The sequence below is a fragment of the Mya arenaria genome, chromosome 15 (genome assembly GCF_026914265.1).
Source record: "Mya arenaria isolate MELC-2E11 chromosome 15, ASM2691426v1".
NCBI classification, from domain to species: domain Eukaryota; kingdom Metazoa; phylum Mollusca; class Bivalvia; order Myida; family Myidae; genus Mya; species Mya arenaria.
The window spans coordinates 18,068,267-18,086,611 of NC_069136.1; the positions used below are offsets into that span (position 1 = coordinate 18,068,267).

The 18,345-nt window shown below is 33.0% G+C and overlaps 1 protein-coding gene across 2 annotated transcripts; it reads left to right on the forward strand.

The window, feature by feature from the left end:
- Positions 1-6,040: 6,040 nt before the first annotated feature.
- On the forward strand, positions 6,041-16,541 carry LOC128220802 (glycoprotein 3-alpha-L-fucosyltransferase A-like). 2 transcript variants are annotated; one of them, XM_052929358.1, is made up of 3 exons: positions 6,041-6,125; positions 11,710-13,124; positions 15,964-16,541. In XM_052929358.1, the coding sequence occupies exons 2-3, from the start codon at positions 12,190-12,192 to the stop codon at positions 16,313-16,315; spliced, it is 1,287 nt and encodes a 428-aa protein (XP_052785318.1). In that variant the 5' UTR covers positions 6,041-6,125; positions 11,710-12,189; the 3' UTR covers positions 16,316-16,541. The 2 variants fall into 2 exon arrangements, with proteins under 2 accessions (XP_052785318.1, XP_052785319.1); XM_052929359.1 differs by lacking the exon at positions 6,041-6,125 and adding an exon at positions 10,071-10,164.
- The last annotated feature ends 1,804 nt before the right edge of the window (positions 16,542-18,345 follow it).

The window sequence follows — 18,345 nt, forward strand, 5'->3', positions numbered from 1 at the left end:
CATTCAACCTAATAAGCATGACTTTAAACATTAGAAACAGGTTTAAAAGGTTTTATTTTCACCAAATTTTTATGTTTCATGTAAACGTGTACATGGAAAAGGTGTTAAATATGTTTTTCTCCATTGAAAATTAACATTTTTTTATTTATTTTTTATAAATACCACGACATAGAGTTTCTTCCTCGTATAACATAAAAGTAATTAAATATCGGTTCGAGCATTTTAATTAATTGCACTTTAAAATGTTGTACAGTTAAAACAGTAATAAAAATGCTTAAAAATGAAATTGAGTACATCATCAAGAAACCTCAATGTTGTTGTTTTTTTTCAATTCAGATACTTTGTTTTATATAGCACTTTAAGGAAGGTTTTTAAGATGAAGATGCAACCTTATAAAAGTGTTTATCAAGTTGAGATATGTTCTATAAGAATATCATGCAAAAAAACATTGTTACAAAATCATCATTAACGTGTTTTATTGCTCCATTCATTATAATGTCATAGTTTGTAAAAGCGATTTTAACTTGGTTTATTTTTAAAATATGAGATAAAGAAAGTCAAATTTTCAGGAGTGTTAAGACAAAGGCACTGACAGCTGAAATTCTTCACCAAATCTTAATATATGCTATAATATTGTAGTTCACTGTTCAATAAAAGGAAACTAAAGCAATTCTGCAAAATGTTGTTGTGTGATTGATTGTTTGATATTATCACGTGATTCTTTATGCGTATCTAACAAAGGTTCACATATCAAGCAAGTTATGCCAGTTATGGAGTCTTTGTGCCTTTACCTGCGTGGGTTCGCTCCTGACTTAAACAAGATAATCGTTATATACTTGTATTGTTTCTGCAATTTCGTTATCAAATAGTAAACCAATAATGATATAAATGAATTTAAATGCATTACCGGGAAAAGCATTTTTATTTATAATAATAATAATAATAATAATAATAAATACTGCTACTACTACTACTATAACGTCTACTACTACTTCTACTACTACTACTACTACTACTACTACTACTACTACTACTACTACTACTACTACTACTACTACTAATAATAATAATGACTTTATGATAATTATAATGATAATAATTATATAAAGTTTCGATGGTGATCTTGTCAAATCGAGTATTGAAATTGCATCATAAGAGCAGTTGTTCGCTATTGGTGTACCATTTACCACTGTATACCATTTGTCTCGATCATTGATCGGTCTCCGATATATGAAAGTAAGACATTTATAAGAATCCAAACATTATTAAAATTTGTATACGGTATATATTTTACACCTCGGCAAAGGCGCAATCTGGGAGAATATAAAACGGCCTTAAACCACTGTCTTAATATGCAGTTTACAACAAAATCAAAAACAAAGTTCACCAGATGAAGCAGAAATCACGAAATAAAGAAGTTAAGAACAGTTCGAATCAGACAATCGTTATAAAGGCTTGAATAAAACTAAAATATTTCGGCATTTTAACTGCAATGCTATTTCAACATTCGAAAACCAATTAATTTTAATAAAGAAATATTTCCGAAAAAGCTTCCTGCTTCCCTAAATCGCAGTCAATTATTTATGTTATAATTCATATTTTCATAGTCAGAACGATAGTGATGTATTACTTAATTGGCACATATGTGCGACTGCTTTATGGATGTTCACACTTCTATTTTTGATAGTAGTTTTGGAAATGAGGTTCTTTTGAGCAGGGCTCTCTAATTTCTTTTAATATGGTTTTAGAAAGCTTTCCAGGTAGTTGCCATTGTATTATTATTGAAGCACTTCTACTGCTACTGCAACTCTTACTGCTACAAAAACTACTATTGCTTTACTTCTGCTACAAATGCTAAAACTATAAAGACTTTGTATGAAATTGCTCCGAAACTTTCAAACCACCATCTATTCCATCTGAGTCTGTTATATTATCATTTTTGCGCAAGTTTAATTAACGCATTAATATATAATTAATATCTCAAATTGTTTTACAAAACATGACATGGCATAATTTGTATCACATCTTTTGTAAAAAGATACAGAAACAGGGGAAGAAAGGTCGACTCCTATTTTTGAGAAACCGGTTATTTTTGTAATGATCAATTTTAATCCGTCATTGAGTTTGAAAAATAGACAATCGTCAAAGTAATAAAAACGTTCTCTTTTTTAACACTCTTTGATCCCTTGTAACAGGATTAAGCTAATCTGATTATTTTTTGTTTACGAATAAATTGCCTTTTTCACTTTTCAAGAGTTTTGTGACTCTTAAAGGAACTATTTTAAAGAAAATCATGATTACTCTTTCGAGACATTGACTACACCCACTTATATTTAAATCTTCATGGTATCGATTCTAGGTCCGGCCGTATTTGCTATAGATTTGTGGTCACCAAGCCGGACGAGTGGGTGTTCCGGATACTCATACCATCTACAACTTAAGATCACTTTTGAACAACGTAGTACCAATGATAGTGATTAATACAATGTTGCAATCGATGTAAAAAATGAATTTAAATAATTTTAAAATCTGCATCTTATCCTTATCAAACTGTCAAAAACTCTTAACGTCTGAATTTAACAATGATATATTTGTAAAGACAGTAATACCAGTAAAATTTGATTTACGGATGATATGACAATATAACAAATGTGCTCAATCTTTTCTACCAGTACGAAGCACAGCGTATTAGGATATGGCTAGAATCAGTTTGAGGAAGTTAGTTTTGATAGGGACAGTCTAATAGGGACTTTTAACATAAAGTATTGATTTACCATATATTTGAAATGTAACCTTTTAAAAGTAATATGATATTGAAAATAAAACGATCAAATGAATAATAAATTATTCTTGAATGCGCGGATCGGTTACAATTTCTGAGAGCGTTTGATGAATATTATTATTTATTGCGTACGTTTGAGCTATAAGAGCCATAAACTTCTTAACTCTCTGAAAGGGTAGTACCATGTACTGTGACAGTTTGAGCAATTAACTGCTAGCCTTTTGATAGAGATGTACTATTTCTTGTGATAATATGAGCCATGAATTAATAACCACTCTGATAGGGGTATACTATTTACGGTAACAGTTTGAGCTATGAACTACTAACCTCTCTAAAAGGGGTGTACCATGTACTGTGGCAGTTTCAGCCATTAACTGCTAGGCTTCTGATAGGGGCGTACCATCTACTTTGACAGTTTGAGCTTTCAACTGGTAGACTTTCTGATAGGAATACTATATTGTTGTGATAATATGAGCCATAAATTAATAACCACTCTGATAGGGGTATACTATTTACGGTAACAGTTTGAGCTATGAACTACTAACCTCTCTAAAAGGGGTGTACCATGTACTGTGGCAGTTTCAGCCATTAACTGCTAGCCTTCTGATAGGGGCGTACCATCTACTTTGACAGTTTGAGCTTTCAACTGGTAGACTTTCTGATAGGAATACTATATTCTTGTGATAATATGAGCCATAAATTAATAACCACTCTGATAGGGGTATACTATTTACGGTAACAGTTTGAGCTATGAACTACTAACCTCTCTGAAAGGGGTGTAACATGTTCTGTGACTGTTTGAGTCATTAACTGCTAGACGTTCTGATAGGGATGTACTATTTCTTGTGATAATATGAGCCATGAATTAATAACCACTCTGATAGGGGTATACTATTTACTGTGACAGTTTGAGCCATAAACTACTTACATCTTTGAAAGGGGTGTCCTTTTTACTGTGACAGTGTGTGTCATATACTACTATTTTCTATGAATGCGATGTACTTTTATCTGTAACAGTATTAATCATAGCCATGACTAGCTAGCCTCTCTGATAGGGATGTACTATTTTCGTTGACAGTATGAGTCATCTATTGCCAAAGCCTTCTGATAGGGGTATGACCACACCATTAAGTTTTTGTTAGTTCTCATATCTTTAGTTTGAGACTGATACGCAGAAAAGTGGGTTTAAATATCGTTGATGTCATTATGTCCGGCAAAAGCTGTCACGGTGTTAATTAATGTTTTTCCAACAGAAAACGTTTTACAATGTAATAAAATGTTTTGTTTTATTTTTGAGTCTCAATCTTGGACAACTTTTATATTGCGGCTAACGCTTAATATATGTCTATTGCTCTTAATCATTGATCGAATTCGTTCGCACGACGCAGATTTGTTTGCTAAGATTATTAAAATTAAGCCAATTTTTTGTATTTTGGATTTCACGTACTCAATACGACAAAATGTTATTCGACGAATTGTGCATTGCCTATAATCCCAATCCCAGCGAATCTTTCAAAAGCACGTCCGTGCAATAAACTTTTCTATTTTCCATTCGTATACAGAGATTAGACTATAAACAGTTAAAGGATATGGTGCCGTCTCCACCACCGAAACCGCTGCCTCCATCAAAATAAAACTTATTGAAGCTAAAATTGCATTCTGACTTCAAATATTACTTTCTGAATTGTACATCTTGCTCTATTGCATTATGCATCGTTTATTGAGGAAATATACAGTTACTTTCTTGAAACTTGAGGTGGCCTTGTTGGTTGCTGCTATATTCGGTTCAAGATACTTTCAAACTAAAGTGCCAAATGCCACAATTGTGTGATGCTAAATTGGTGTTTAATTTGCATTATGTAGGTTTAATTGTTTGACGATTACATGCACCTAGGTACGTCCTAACATGCCACACAGCAGCATTCAAAACAGCTCCGTTTTTACACAAGAAAGCGCAAGCTCGTAAGTACTGGTTAAACTGATCTCGCCTTATAAAGCAGAATATCGCATAGGAACAGAAACCAAACCACGAAAACATAGTTTAGGACTTAGAAATCGGATAATTATTATAAATATAGGCATAAATAATTTATACTTTCGAAACATTTTAACATTTCATCTGCAATGCCATTTGATACATTCGTAGAACAGTCAATTTCAATAAAGACATATTTCCGGAAAAGCGATTTTTTTCTCTAGAGTCAATTATTTATACAGTCATTCAATTTGTTCATAGTCGCATCAAAAGAGATGTTTAATTTGACTGGCACATATTTGCGTCTGCTTTATGGATTTTGACACATCTCAGCATTTTCTGAACGACAAAATAGTTGGTATGACCGAAGAAATGATTTATAATATTTTTGAAAAAGAGATACTGCTGCGGAGGGCTATCTGTTTGTTAATTTGATTTCGAACGTCTAGCCGTGTATTTCATTGTATTATTGTTGCATGAATATGTTATTGAGATAAGGTTCAAGTTAAACCACATTGCGCAAATATTGTGATCGCTCCAGTCCCATAAAACTCTAGCCGAGCATTTTAAATTTTAATCAATTTTGCTCGTATTATAAATTTAAGACTGTTTAAGTTCTAAGTACATATTTATGCAAACAAAATAATCCTGCTACTGCTGCTGCTGCTGCTAATATAGCTACTACTGTAACTACTGCTGCTTCTACTACAACAACTACTACTACTACTGCTACTTCTACTACTACTACTACTACTACTACTACTACTACTACTACTACTACTACTACTACTTCTACCACCATCACCTTCACCACCACCACCACCACCACCACCACCACTTCTACTACCATTACTACTAGCACTGCAACACCAGATCAATGTTGCGCAACATAGTGCTCACGATAGTGATTTCAGGAATGTTGTGATAAGTGTTTAACAATCGTTGTGAAATATATGTTTTGACACGTTAACTTTGCGCCAATGCTGTCAAAAGATATCATTCTCTCGGAGAATGCTGTTTTATATCCATAATAAAACTTTCAAAAGTTCTTCGTGTTAAACTTCAACAATGATATATAAGTGAACGCATAAGGTGCCATTAAACAGAGATATATGAACGATACGACAGTATGACTAATAGGTTCGATATTCATAGATAATCTAAAGTCCTGTCTATTACGTGTATGATTTTAATCAGATTGAGGAAGTTAATAACAACTGCTTAAACAGTTCCTTTTAAAATGAGATATTGTTTTACCATAATTTTGAAATGTAATCTTTTATACGTGATGTGATATTTGTTTGTTTTAATACGATCAAATGGATTATTGGATGCGCTAATGCTTTAAATGCACGTTCTTTCGGATTGGTGAGAATGTTATTATATGTATTGTTTATAGTGTTAAACTGTCACTTACAGTTTAAATTGCGAATAAACTATCTTAAAACGAAACATTCATTGAAGACTGTCCCTCATTTAAAGAGATACCACAATTCATTTAAGTAATAGTTAAAACATGTAAGAATGCACTTACAATAAAAAATGGTTCAATGCGACACAATCGCATTACCATCATTATATTCTGTACATCCTTACAAACTTTTACTTTTAGTGGTCTACATTTTTTGTTTAAACTACCTTTTAAATTAATAACGGCGAAGAACCGATTTCCTGAAAAATATGTATTTAAACCTTGATAAATCATGCCGCGACGTTAAACAAAAGAAAATGTTGCCACTAAGGGATAATTTAAACAACTAACATCATTTTTTAGTTTTGTTCTTATTCAAACTGAGAAAAAAAAATCACCTCCTTATTGTCCTTCAAATTCTAATTATTTTCCTTTTAATTATTTAGAATAAAAAACACTCTGAAAAAATAAACAGCACGATGATAGTTAAGAACGAATCTATATATAAGAGTAAGTGTGAAGATTAAAAAAGAAATCTGCCGGCAGCAGGATTCGAACTCGTTAACTAATGTCTAACCATGACCATTGCACCATTGTAAATAATTATTCTGTTACAGTTTAATGTAAGACATAAACACAGTTGTCAACATTTATACGAAATTTGGCAACAATTTAGAGTGTATTGTTAATGTTTTGAAAACGGTTGCGAAATTGTGGAAGATACAGACAAACACTAATTATATATCATTTTGTCAGCACTTTTTGCTATAGGTGTTGGATAAAGAGAATTGTTCAAGATGCCTTATTTAACCCTTTCTTAATTTATCTTTTCCTATATAATATGTAAACAAATGAACTTATCAAAACCAAGCATGGGCCTTTAAGATATTGCCGTTCAAGCGAGATGTTTGTTATCAGCAATTTTCTCTTATCTGAAGTCCATGCGTAAACACTGTCAACCGCCGGTGTATCTCACCGATTAAGGTCGGGACAACTTAATGTTTGGACTAGTATAAACGTTTATAGTTTGCTTAAATTGAAAACTTTGTACTTTAGTTTAATACACCTAAGCTCATTTAAAGTTGGAATAACCCGGCACCTGTGGATAATTTCCTTATATGGAATGCCATTTGTGAAGGTGAGATATTAAACTTAATTTGAATGCCTACATTTATATGGATTTCTATCAGATACTGATTTCAAAGATAGTTTCTTCTTAAACTCAGCATGAAAAAATGTGAGTTTTTAGTGATAAATCTTTAACTACTAACTAAATAATGCATTTTTGGAAAATTTTAATTACTGATAATAAAATTGTAGCCGTGTGTTTTATGGCTAAAAACGCAAAAATATTAAATGATTGTTGAGTGCTTAAATATTTAATGTGGTCTAATATTGTCTTATAAGATACCCAGTTTTCTGCACATTTCTGTCAACTTACACTCATTATTGTTAATAAGAACTATTGCTTTCGACATGTATTCATTCTTTTTGGTATATTACAATAATTGTATTAATTGTTGTAAGTCTTATTTGGGAATAAGAGTGCGTCTTTAAGTAATGTCCTTCAGGAAAAGCAATAATAAATAAAGCTTTCTGTTTGACTACAGTACATGCTTAGTCAGAAAGGCCTTTCTGTGGTGAGATTCAGATTCTTTAATTATAAAAGTTAAAGGAAGTTAAGTGAGATAGCAATGCAGCTGTTTTATGAAACAAAGTACATCTCGAATACAATGTAAACAAGAAGCATTCTTCAAAAGAAAAGCATATCTTTAACGTTAACATTGTATATTTGTTGGATAAATATAAGTTGCTTTTTTGCTTTATTTATTTTATGTTTAACTATTGAAGTCCAATGATTTTATTTCATTAGTCAAGTTGTGGTTATTTCAATAGTGGTACTAAACTGCATAATGACAAGATTATGGCTGTTAATTGATCTTAGATAAACAGTTAATACACAACTTGATAAGGTATTCTACCTCAATACGAATAATATGTCTGCCTGTTTTATTGCCTTATGACGATATTAAGGATATATCTGCCACTTGTATAAACAATGGTAAATAATTACCTCTGTAAGTAAAACCACCTGTAAACTCCGTGGTAATATTACAACATAGATAATATGTAAAAGTTGTCAAACTATCCTACATTTCATCAAACACGTATAAGAGTCAACTTATATCTGTCTGCGACAAAGATCCAGGGCTTACCTCAAATGCTATAAGTGATAGTTTAGAATGACGTGTTCATATAATTGTTCGTTGAGCTACACGCATCTTTGTTAAAGTTGTAGTATTCAAAGACGTAACATACATTCGAGTGTGTCAAATATTTAAAGAACATATAGTCCCATTTAACAGAAGGCGATCTTTGAATTTCCACGTGACTCGACACTCTTAACTCATATCCGGATGACGTATTGTTAAAAAAAGTAAGTATGCGTTCCATTAGTTTTTCGCAACTAATCTTTCGCTAGAGAAAGGATATTAAACGCCTTATAAGTTTTACTTATGACATCGAAGCACAGACGTTTTTTGCGTGTTTTTTAAAAAGAACATATTATAAGGCCCAATAGCTCGCGAGACATTTTTTTATAAAAATAGATTTGTTGAAATCATTTTTTAACCTATGGGGGTGGCAGTATTTTCCAACATATTGGCTTTCGAAGCCCTTATAGTTTTTTTCCAGCCATATTCTCAATAGATGAATCGCTAAAAAAAGTGGTTGTCACATTAATTTTTTTTAGTACGTGTTTTTTATTTGCAATAAAGCGAATCATGTTAATAGTTAACCCATTATTAACAAAAAAAGTTTCAATGCAAATAAAAACCCGTTTTGCATTTAACCTGACAGTAAATACTTTGAGTCACCAAACACACACATTAGCTGTTCATATAGACGTCAAAGAGTGTTCGTTTGTCAGGGAGCACATGTCAACATCCATTTTGGCATGATAACTTATAATACAACACTAAAATTGTATTGTTACTCTTAAGATAACTTTTTCAGTTTTGGAAGGTAGTAGTCATTAACTGTAACAGTTTTTAATAACTGTTCAGCACATTTTCCTGATCTCGAAACAACGCCCAATTATTCTCATGACATGAAAGACAATCCCTTGGTAGATTATCATGTATTAAAAACGAAATAACAATCTTAAATGCGGAAAATTAATATTTGATCTGAGACTCAATTCAATGACAACGTATTCAAGCTTAAAAACCGAAGATGAATTTTTTTTGTCAAAGACTAGGCATGTTGAAATGTCAAAACATTGTATTCATATTGCCGCAGTTTCTTACGCGTACATATTTCAGTCGTAGACAAAATACATGCTGGATTGAAAGGGTATTGCCTTAAAAGCACGTCACTGAACAAACATGATTTCAACCATTATATACATATTTAATTCAAACGTTTGACTAGAATCAAGATTAACATTGACATATGCGAGCAATACAATGCACATACCTAACAAATGAACAAGATTGATCTATAACTGTATTGATACATTTAGCTAGGGATATTTAAATCTTATCGTGTCTCATTGCTGCCAATATGATTAGGTAATTAATATTTATTGACATAATTTGCTGGGCTATAATATAATACGTACTTAAAATTGCAAAAATAAAGTGGTAATTTGATTGTTCTATCACGCCAAAAGTGGTTAAGAACCGGACATACAATCGATGTTGTATAACATCTAAATTTGTTTCACTCATAACACTATTTTAGACTGAACTTTCCTTATCTCAATACCTAAATGAGTATTACCAGTTGAATAGTTTGAGAGTCTCGCACATGTTTCAAAGGGTCAGACATCAAAATTTAACTGTACTGCTAATAATCATTTAAACGTTGACAGGAAGTGCTCTGTTCTTCCGGAAAAACCTAATATCATGAATGGAAATTGAAAACTTTTTAAACTTGGATTAACGAGTTCAAATGAAGAACTGCCATTTGTTGTTTTTACGTTTATTCTTAACAGTAAGTAAAATAATTCAAATTATTATTATATAAATTTATATTTTAATTCCCGGGGGATATATTAATCAATATATTAAGTCTAAGTTTAAAAACTAAAAATGTGTTCTAAAAATGCTTTTACACTAGCTAAAAAGGGAAACAAATTGCTATTCCTGTTACAAATATTCATTTTCTACAATAAGAATCTAGTATTAAGTAAATTATTTTTTTGTATATATACAAACATAAGGAATTCTAGGCCCGTCCGTAATTACTTATCATTGCTGTATCTGTTACAAAAAAACAGTTCTATAAACATTCACAAATCGTTTGTCATAATTAGTAAATATATTGTTAAAAATTACGAGTTGAGTTTTCTGAGCCAGAGTCTAAAAATCAAATCCCAGCTTTGATTAATATAAGTCTTGTTTTTTGAGACTTATGGGGGTTTCAATAAAGCATCAATGCCGTAACTTCAATTATCTTGGTATTTCCTCAACTTCGTTATCATTTTAATACTGGCAAAAGCTCAAATTCATACAAATAAATAGAAATTGAGACACTAAGACAATTAAATTTACGACTAAAATCGATTTAGACCTTCGTTGATACGGCTCCCCTGAGGCCTTGTTTTCTGAGGCCGAATTTCAAATACAAAGTCAAGCCGTTATTGAATAAATGCTTGTTTCTATGCTGAGTCTCAAATTAAAACTCAAACCGTTAATTAATATAAGCCTTGTTTTCTGAGTCTGAGTCTCAAATTAAAACTGAAGCCGTTAATGAATAAAGGCATTTTTCTAATTCTGAATCTCAAATTCAAACTCGAGCTGTTATTGAAAATATTCCTTGTTTTCTGAGTCTGTGTCTTAAATTCAAACAGAAGCCGTTATTGAACATACCTCAATAAACACAATGGTATATTAGTCTAAGTCTAAAATTAGGGTTCAATACGTTAATGAATATAGGCATTGTTTTCTGAGTCTAAGTCGCCTCAATTTTTAAATCTCAGATTCCTGGCTGTTTAACTTTGTAGATTAAATTTATCGTCATTACCTAAATATTTTTCGGCTCTTACACTTTTGTCTTTTACCTTGTCGCAAAGATAGTAAATTCCCTGCGTTTAGACTTCCAAAACACCCCAACGCTATAATAAAGCCAATACCTTACACACTCTTCAACGACCACCACTGTGTTACACAAAGTAATGAAAAAAAATATATCCGTAAACTTATACAAAATATATAATTATATTAAGTGTATCAATAGTACATGCTTGATGAAGGGATGGCTTTTTTTTCAATTTCTGTGAAGAGGTGGTCGGCTAAATATAAACAAAATCGGTTGTTGCAGAAACGAACAACAATCAGTTTACAATTTCATACATGTAGTTTCACTAAATGTTATTGTAATATGAAAGAAGTATAAGAATTTTATTTCGGAGGACGGATCGGGCCTAAAATAGTGAATTCTGGCTTAATTTCAAAAAAACATATAGCTTGCTAAATTAAAAGCTAACTTTGAAAATGCTGGATACTATTTTTTATCAAAGTAATATTTCTTTTTCAGAGAACATCACCACATTCACGCTGCCATACGCTACGTTGTGCCTATCTTTCTCCAGAGCGACAAAACTATCAGTTACTGAAAGCCTACCGCAGTGGCGTTAAAAGTCAATCGAAAATTGGAAAGTGATGCATCTGTTTATATAATGGAATTCATTTTGACACCCTGCTTGAAAGCTTTAATAACAGTCGCAGAAGAAGAAATCACTTTACTGAGGTGTTTCTTTCGCAAATGATTAAAGTTATTTGAAATTATTAAGGAAATTCTCCCGTCTAATTTGGTCGTTACTACAAATCGAGCGATACGGACTCCCTAAAGTGTCATGAAACATCGATCTTCCTAGGTTTGTTCAGTATTACATTTTGCTACAGATTCCCAGCCTCTAACCAAAGGATATCCCAAGCAGTTAAGAATGTACCATGAATGCGTTAATTATTAAGCGAATATCTGGCTATTGGTGTTAATAACGCTACAGTTTTCATTATGGCAGTGCGGTGCAGCAAAGTAAAAAGACAGTTTATATTACTGATCGGACTCTTTCTGGTATTGACATTCATTCTTCAAATGGTGCCTTCGTATTTTGAAGTACAGACAAACATGCTCACAGCTTTGCAGTTTGCAAAGTTTGAAAGCCGCTTATTAAACAATAAGTCATTTACCGTTGCCAACCGTCTGAACGATCCTGTTTCGCTCTGGAAAGTGCATCCGTCCGACGACAGGATTTTATTGCAAGCTAAGTTTAATCCTAAGGTTGACCTAAGTCTTTCGCCAAAGAGGATTCTCCTTGAGCAGGGACTTGCGGGCTGGAACGTCAATGACGGAAAACAAGCGTTTGTTGATCATGACTGCCCTGTAAAGCACTGTGAACTTCATGGACATCCGAATGGAGAAGAGTTTGACGCTAGAATATTTAAGGAAATAGAGTTAAACAGCCATTTGCTCGGAGGCGCGCAAGCAGAGGTGCCCCGTCATTCGGATCAGGTTTGGATCATGTTCGCGTTGGAAAGTCCGGAAGCGTCGCCTTCTTACGTTGGTCTGAACGACGTCATAAACTGGACAGCTACGTATCGTTACGATTCTACGATGATGACTCCGTATGATAAATTTCAAATTTATGATAATTTTACACAGATATCTGACTATAAGTCGGATAAAAATTACGCTCAAGGCAAGACTAAATTAGCAGCAATATTTGTGTCCAACTGTTATGCGTCAAACGCAAGATTGGAATATGTTAAGGAGCTACAACAGTACATGGATTTGGACTTTTATGGGTCATGCGGGAACTTGAGATGTGATAAGGGGGAAGGCAATAACTGCTTTCAAAATCTACAGAAGGAATATAAGTTTTATTTGTCTTTTGAAAACGCCAATTGTCGTGATTACATTACCGAGAAGTTCTTTCTAAATGCATTAAGGTAAGTAGCACACTTAAGTTCTGTCGCCTCTAAATGCAAGATTACTTTAAAAATTAAAACTGAAAATAGATTTGTAAATATTAACAAAATTCGCTTAACATTAACTACCACTTAATCGCTTAGCAACAAATATTGTAAAAATAATTCTATAAAAATGCTTTTATACTGATAGAATTTCATCAGCTATACGTCATGAAATTCATTAAAATGGAATAAAATCAGGAATAGATTGTTTGACTGATGTCAATATCGGGATATTAACTCAGTTGGGCTGGTGCTTCGTGCAAACTTTTACCAGCACAATTGCGATCATACTCCCGGTAATGACATCAATAACGCTGTTCATTACTTAAATTTACACGAATATTTCATTGTTTATTTAGAATCGTTAAAACAAACTTAATTGAATTAACGAAATCCTTACAGTCATTCTTTCTTACGCTTGCTGTAAATGGAAAGACCCGATTTGTACCGAAAACAGTTGATCATATGAAGTCATAATAACTTGAGACTTTGTATATACAGTGAGAAAGGTAAATACTATGTTTGAGCATAGGTATTTTCCTAGAAGAACTGCACTTGCTACACGTCGTAATTTAAGAAAAAAATAACTTTGCATTCAGGAAATATCCTCTATTGGAAATCATGTCCTTGTTAATAGCATACCTTTAATTGTTTAAAGACGTGCTAATAAAGTTACAGTTTCGATTTATAAACTCATTATGTTGGAAATGTTTAGTCACGTTAAGTTATAAATTTTAAAACAGGTTAAGTATTACGTTTGTAGATATATTAAATTATATGTTTTCAAACACGTTATTTATATGTTTGCTGCTTCCTTGGTGATAGATTTGTAAACAAGTTAAGATTAAGGTTCTAGGTTTGAAGACACGTTTAGTTTAAGGTCTGTAGCCACATTAAAGTATAAGATTTCGACACTTAAATCATAGAGTTGTAGTCGCATTAAGATATGTGTTTGTAAGAGCTCAAGTAAGAGGTTCGCAGAGACGTAAACTTTTTTTATTGTCACGTAATAAGGTTCTAGTCAAGTTATAGGTTTGTTATCTTGTCAAGTTACGGGTTTGTAATATCGTCAAGTTATTGGTTTGTAATCTCGTAAAGTTATAGGTTTGTAATCTCGTCAAGTTATAGGTTTGTAATCTCTTCAAGTTATAGGTTTGTTATCTGGTCAAGTTATAGGTTTGTAATCTCGTCAAGTTATAGGTTTGTAATCTCGTCAATGTATAGGTTTGTTATCTCGTCAAGTTATAGGTTTGTTATCTTGTTAAGTTATAGGTTTGTAATCTCGTTAAGTTATAGGCTTGTTATCTTGTCAAATTGTAGGTTTATAATCTCGTCAAGTTATAGGTTTGTTTTCTTGTCAAGTTATAGGTTTGTAATCTTGTCAAGTTATAGGTTTGTAATCTCGTCAAGTTATATGTTTATAATCTCGTCAAATATAGGTTTGTTATCTCGTCAAGTTATAGGTTTGTTATCTTGTCAAGTTATAGGTTTGTAATCTTGTCAAGTTATAGGTTTGTAATCTCGTCAAGTTATAGGTTTATAATCTCGTCAAGTTATAGGTTTGTTATCTCGTCAAATTATAGGTTTGTTATCTTGTCAAGTTAAAGGTTTGTTATCTTGTCAAGTTATAGGTTTGTTATCTTGTCAAGTTACGGGTTTGTAATATCGTTAAGTTAAAGGTTTGTAATATCGTCAAGTTATAGGTTTGTAATCTCGTCAAGTTATAGGTTTGTCATCTCGTCAAGTTATAGGTTTGTAATCTCGTCAAGTTATAGGTTTGTAATCTCGTCAAGTTATAGGTTTGTAATCTCGTCAAGTTATAGGTTTGTAATCTCGTCAAGTTATGGCTTTGTAATCTCGTCAAGTTTAAGTTTGTAATCTCGTCAAATTGTAGGTTTGTAATCTCGTCGAGTTATAGGTTTGTAATCTCGTCAAGTTATAGGTTTGTTATCTTGTCAAGTTACGGGTTTGTAATATCATCAAGTTAAAGGTTTGTAATATCGTCAAGTTATAGGTTTGTAATCTCGTCAAGTTATAGGTTTGTCATCTCGTCAAGTTATAGGTTTGTAATCTCGTCAAGTTATAGGTTTGTAATCTCGTCAAGTTATAGGTTTGTAATCTCGTCAAATTGTAGGTTTGTAATCTCGTCAAGTTATAGGTTTGTAATCTCGTCAAGTTATATGTTTGTTATCTTGTCAAGTTACGGGTTTGTAATATCGTCAAGTTATAGGTTAGTAATCTCGTCAAGTTATAGGTTTGTCATCTTGTCAAGTTATAGGTTTGTAATCTCGTCAAGTTATAGGTTTGTAATCTCGTCAAATTGTACGTTTGTAATCTCGTCAAGTTATAGGTTTGTAATCTCTTCAAGTTATAGGTTTGTTATCTTGTCAAGTTACGGGTTTGTAATCTCGTCAAGTTATAGGTTTGTAATCTCGTCAAGTTATGGGTTTGTAATCTCGTCAAGTTTAAGTTTGTAATCTCGTCAAATTGTAGGTTTGTAATCTCGTCAAGTTATAGGTTTGTAATCTTGTCATGTTACAGGTTTGTAATCTCGTCAAGTTATAGGTTTGTAATCTCGTCAAGTTATAGGTTTATAATCTCGGTAAGTTATAGGTTTATAGACACGTTAAGTAATATGTTTGAAGACAATTTTAGTTATAGTTTTTTAGTCATGTATAGTTAAAGGTTTGAATACACATTTAGTAACCGATTTGTTAGACCTCTTAAGTTAAAACGGTGTACAAATCAGATACAGATAAAAGGTTTATTATTCCCGGGCTTAAAGTAATGTAAATTATGCACGCTTCTCTTATAGACATGACGTCGTTCCGGTTGTGATGGGTGCGCATCCAGACGACTACAGACGCGCGGCCCCACCGGGGTCCTTCATCCACGTTGAGGATTTCCCGCATGCACAGGCTCTTGCCGGTCATCTCAAGCGCCTAAATGAGCAAGACGATGAATATAATGACTATTTCCGCTGGAAACGTACCGGACAGTTTGTTGATACAAAGTTTTGGTGTAGAATTTGTTCATTACTATGGGATACCGATCTCCCCCACCAATCAATCCACGACTTAGAACAATGGTGGCGGGGCGAAAATATATGTATCGGCAAACGACGCTGGGATGAGATATCAAACAGCAGTAGCTTACATGTGCGATAATGATTACAAGAGGGCTTGCAAAATACTACGCGTACTTGTAGCCACGTACGCATGTATCATATATAGTTGTTATAAAAAACTCGTTGATATAATTCTTCTTAAAACGGATGGGATAATAGTCTCACTTATTTTCGCACAATTCACTTTTCTGCTTGTGTTTCGCAGCAATTTATGGATTTCTTACTTAATGTGACATCTCCAAGTGCTATGTACCATATTCTTTAAGCAAAACCTCTTTTGTAATTTAGGGTGAAATCCTTTAAATAAATGTCGTTTTGTCGTGTTTTCAGTACAAATAACTTGAGCATATCCAGGTTTTGGAAAAGAACTCCGCCCCAGCGGCCCTTTAAAGGCCTACCCTTCCCTCCACACCCATTATTACCTTAAAAGTGTCCAAGTGATCTTTTCAAATCAATTTGATATTGTACTTCTGAAAACGATTCATAGCAATTGTTGGTTATCAAAACATGGTGATATTGTAATACATTCGGCCTTTCTGTGCTATTGTTTTTATAGACGGACATATGTCACAAAGAGCTTTACTTGGCGAAAAAAACAGAGCTATTTTTACATTTGTTTGCATTTCTCTCTCTGCCATTGTATTCATGTGTAAACTGTATACTCCAGAACTCGAAGCACAAATATCCCTACACGCATTAAGCTCTGTCATAGTTGTAAACATATTTATTACACAGTAACGGTTTACCTCATCTTATTGTACTGAGCAACTGACGGTTGAATGAACATTGTTCAGGGTTCTTTTTACCGAACCATCGTTTTTGGAATATAAAATTGAAAGGCTGTTTTTTTTTTCAAAAATAGTTTACATACTTTAAACAACATAATTTTTGGTGTTATGTTTGTGTTAATCAAACAATTAAATTAGTTGTTAAACTATTTAATTAAATGATTTATGTAAACACATCTTAAGACACCGGTTTGTGTTGTTATGTTAACTAAAAACTATTTTCTTTTGGTGACAGAATGTGAGACACTTTTAATTTGGTTTGTTTAGTCGAGTTGATCAAGGTCTGCCCGCGCCTTTTGGCTGCATTATTGCTCGACCCCGACGTGACACCATCACGACTTAAATTGTTATTATATGCACTAAGTGACATGAGAAAGAAGAAAGACTTAAATTCCCACTCAAATCCAGATATTAGAAGTATTGAAGGAATAAAGTTAGATACAAGAGATCTGAGCGCGATACTCTAGCTCTTTGCGAAGAGACCTTGGTTATTTAACGGTCTCGGTGTATAGCACCGATACACGGGATATAACTGTGCTGGGTTTAATCAGTGCTGAAAACACAGTTTACCAGTACTAACCTTTAAATGCTGAGCACTAGGCAAGGAAGCTACTGGTACCATATTTTAACGCAATTCGGGTTAACGGGGCCGGGGTTTGAAACCACGACCATCTGCACCCTCAGCGAACACTCTACGACTAAGATTTATTGAATGCAAGGGTCATTTGTGTGTGTTATCTAAAGCAATTAATACAACCACGGTCATGTTTGACAATTTTTGCCAATAATTCGAGTCTCATGGTCAAAAACTTAAAGTGACACTCTTATGCAAAACTGATACACACAAAAGTAAAAAAGACGTAAATTTTGAGTGATGAACCTTTTACTTCTTTCTAATTAATGCATAAATGGAAAATATAAATAACTAGCAAGATTGTTACCGTAAATTTAACAACTAAATCCGCAAACATAAATGATTAGTCTCACAAGGTAGAATGACTGTGTTTTCTGCACCTTTCTTTTCAAATATACTCAGTACCCTCCATAAGTTCCATTAATTTCGACTTTCATTCATCGTATTTGGTATTTTAAAACAAGTTTTTAATTGTGATAAATGGGAGAAAGAGTGCATCGTTAATGAAATTCCGAAGGTGTTACGGATTTTCGATGGTGTACAATATTCTGTATGTGTTACCTGCGTGACCAACGTGACCTACATGAGACACCAGTCAAAAGACTCTCATTGCTGAACTTTGTATTGTATCAAGGATCGTCACAGTCT

Excerpts from the sequence above, each read along its gene's own strand:
- LOC128220802 (XM_052929358.1), top strand. The coding sequence starts at position 12,190 with ATGGCAGTGCGGTGCAGCAAAGTAAAAAGACAGTTTATATTACTGATC. Across the intron at positions 13,125-15,963 it reads TTCTTTCTAAATGCATTAAG|ACATGACGTCGTTCCGGTTG; the intron begins GTAAGTAGCACA and ends CTTCTCTTATAG.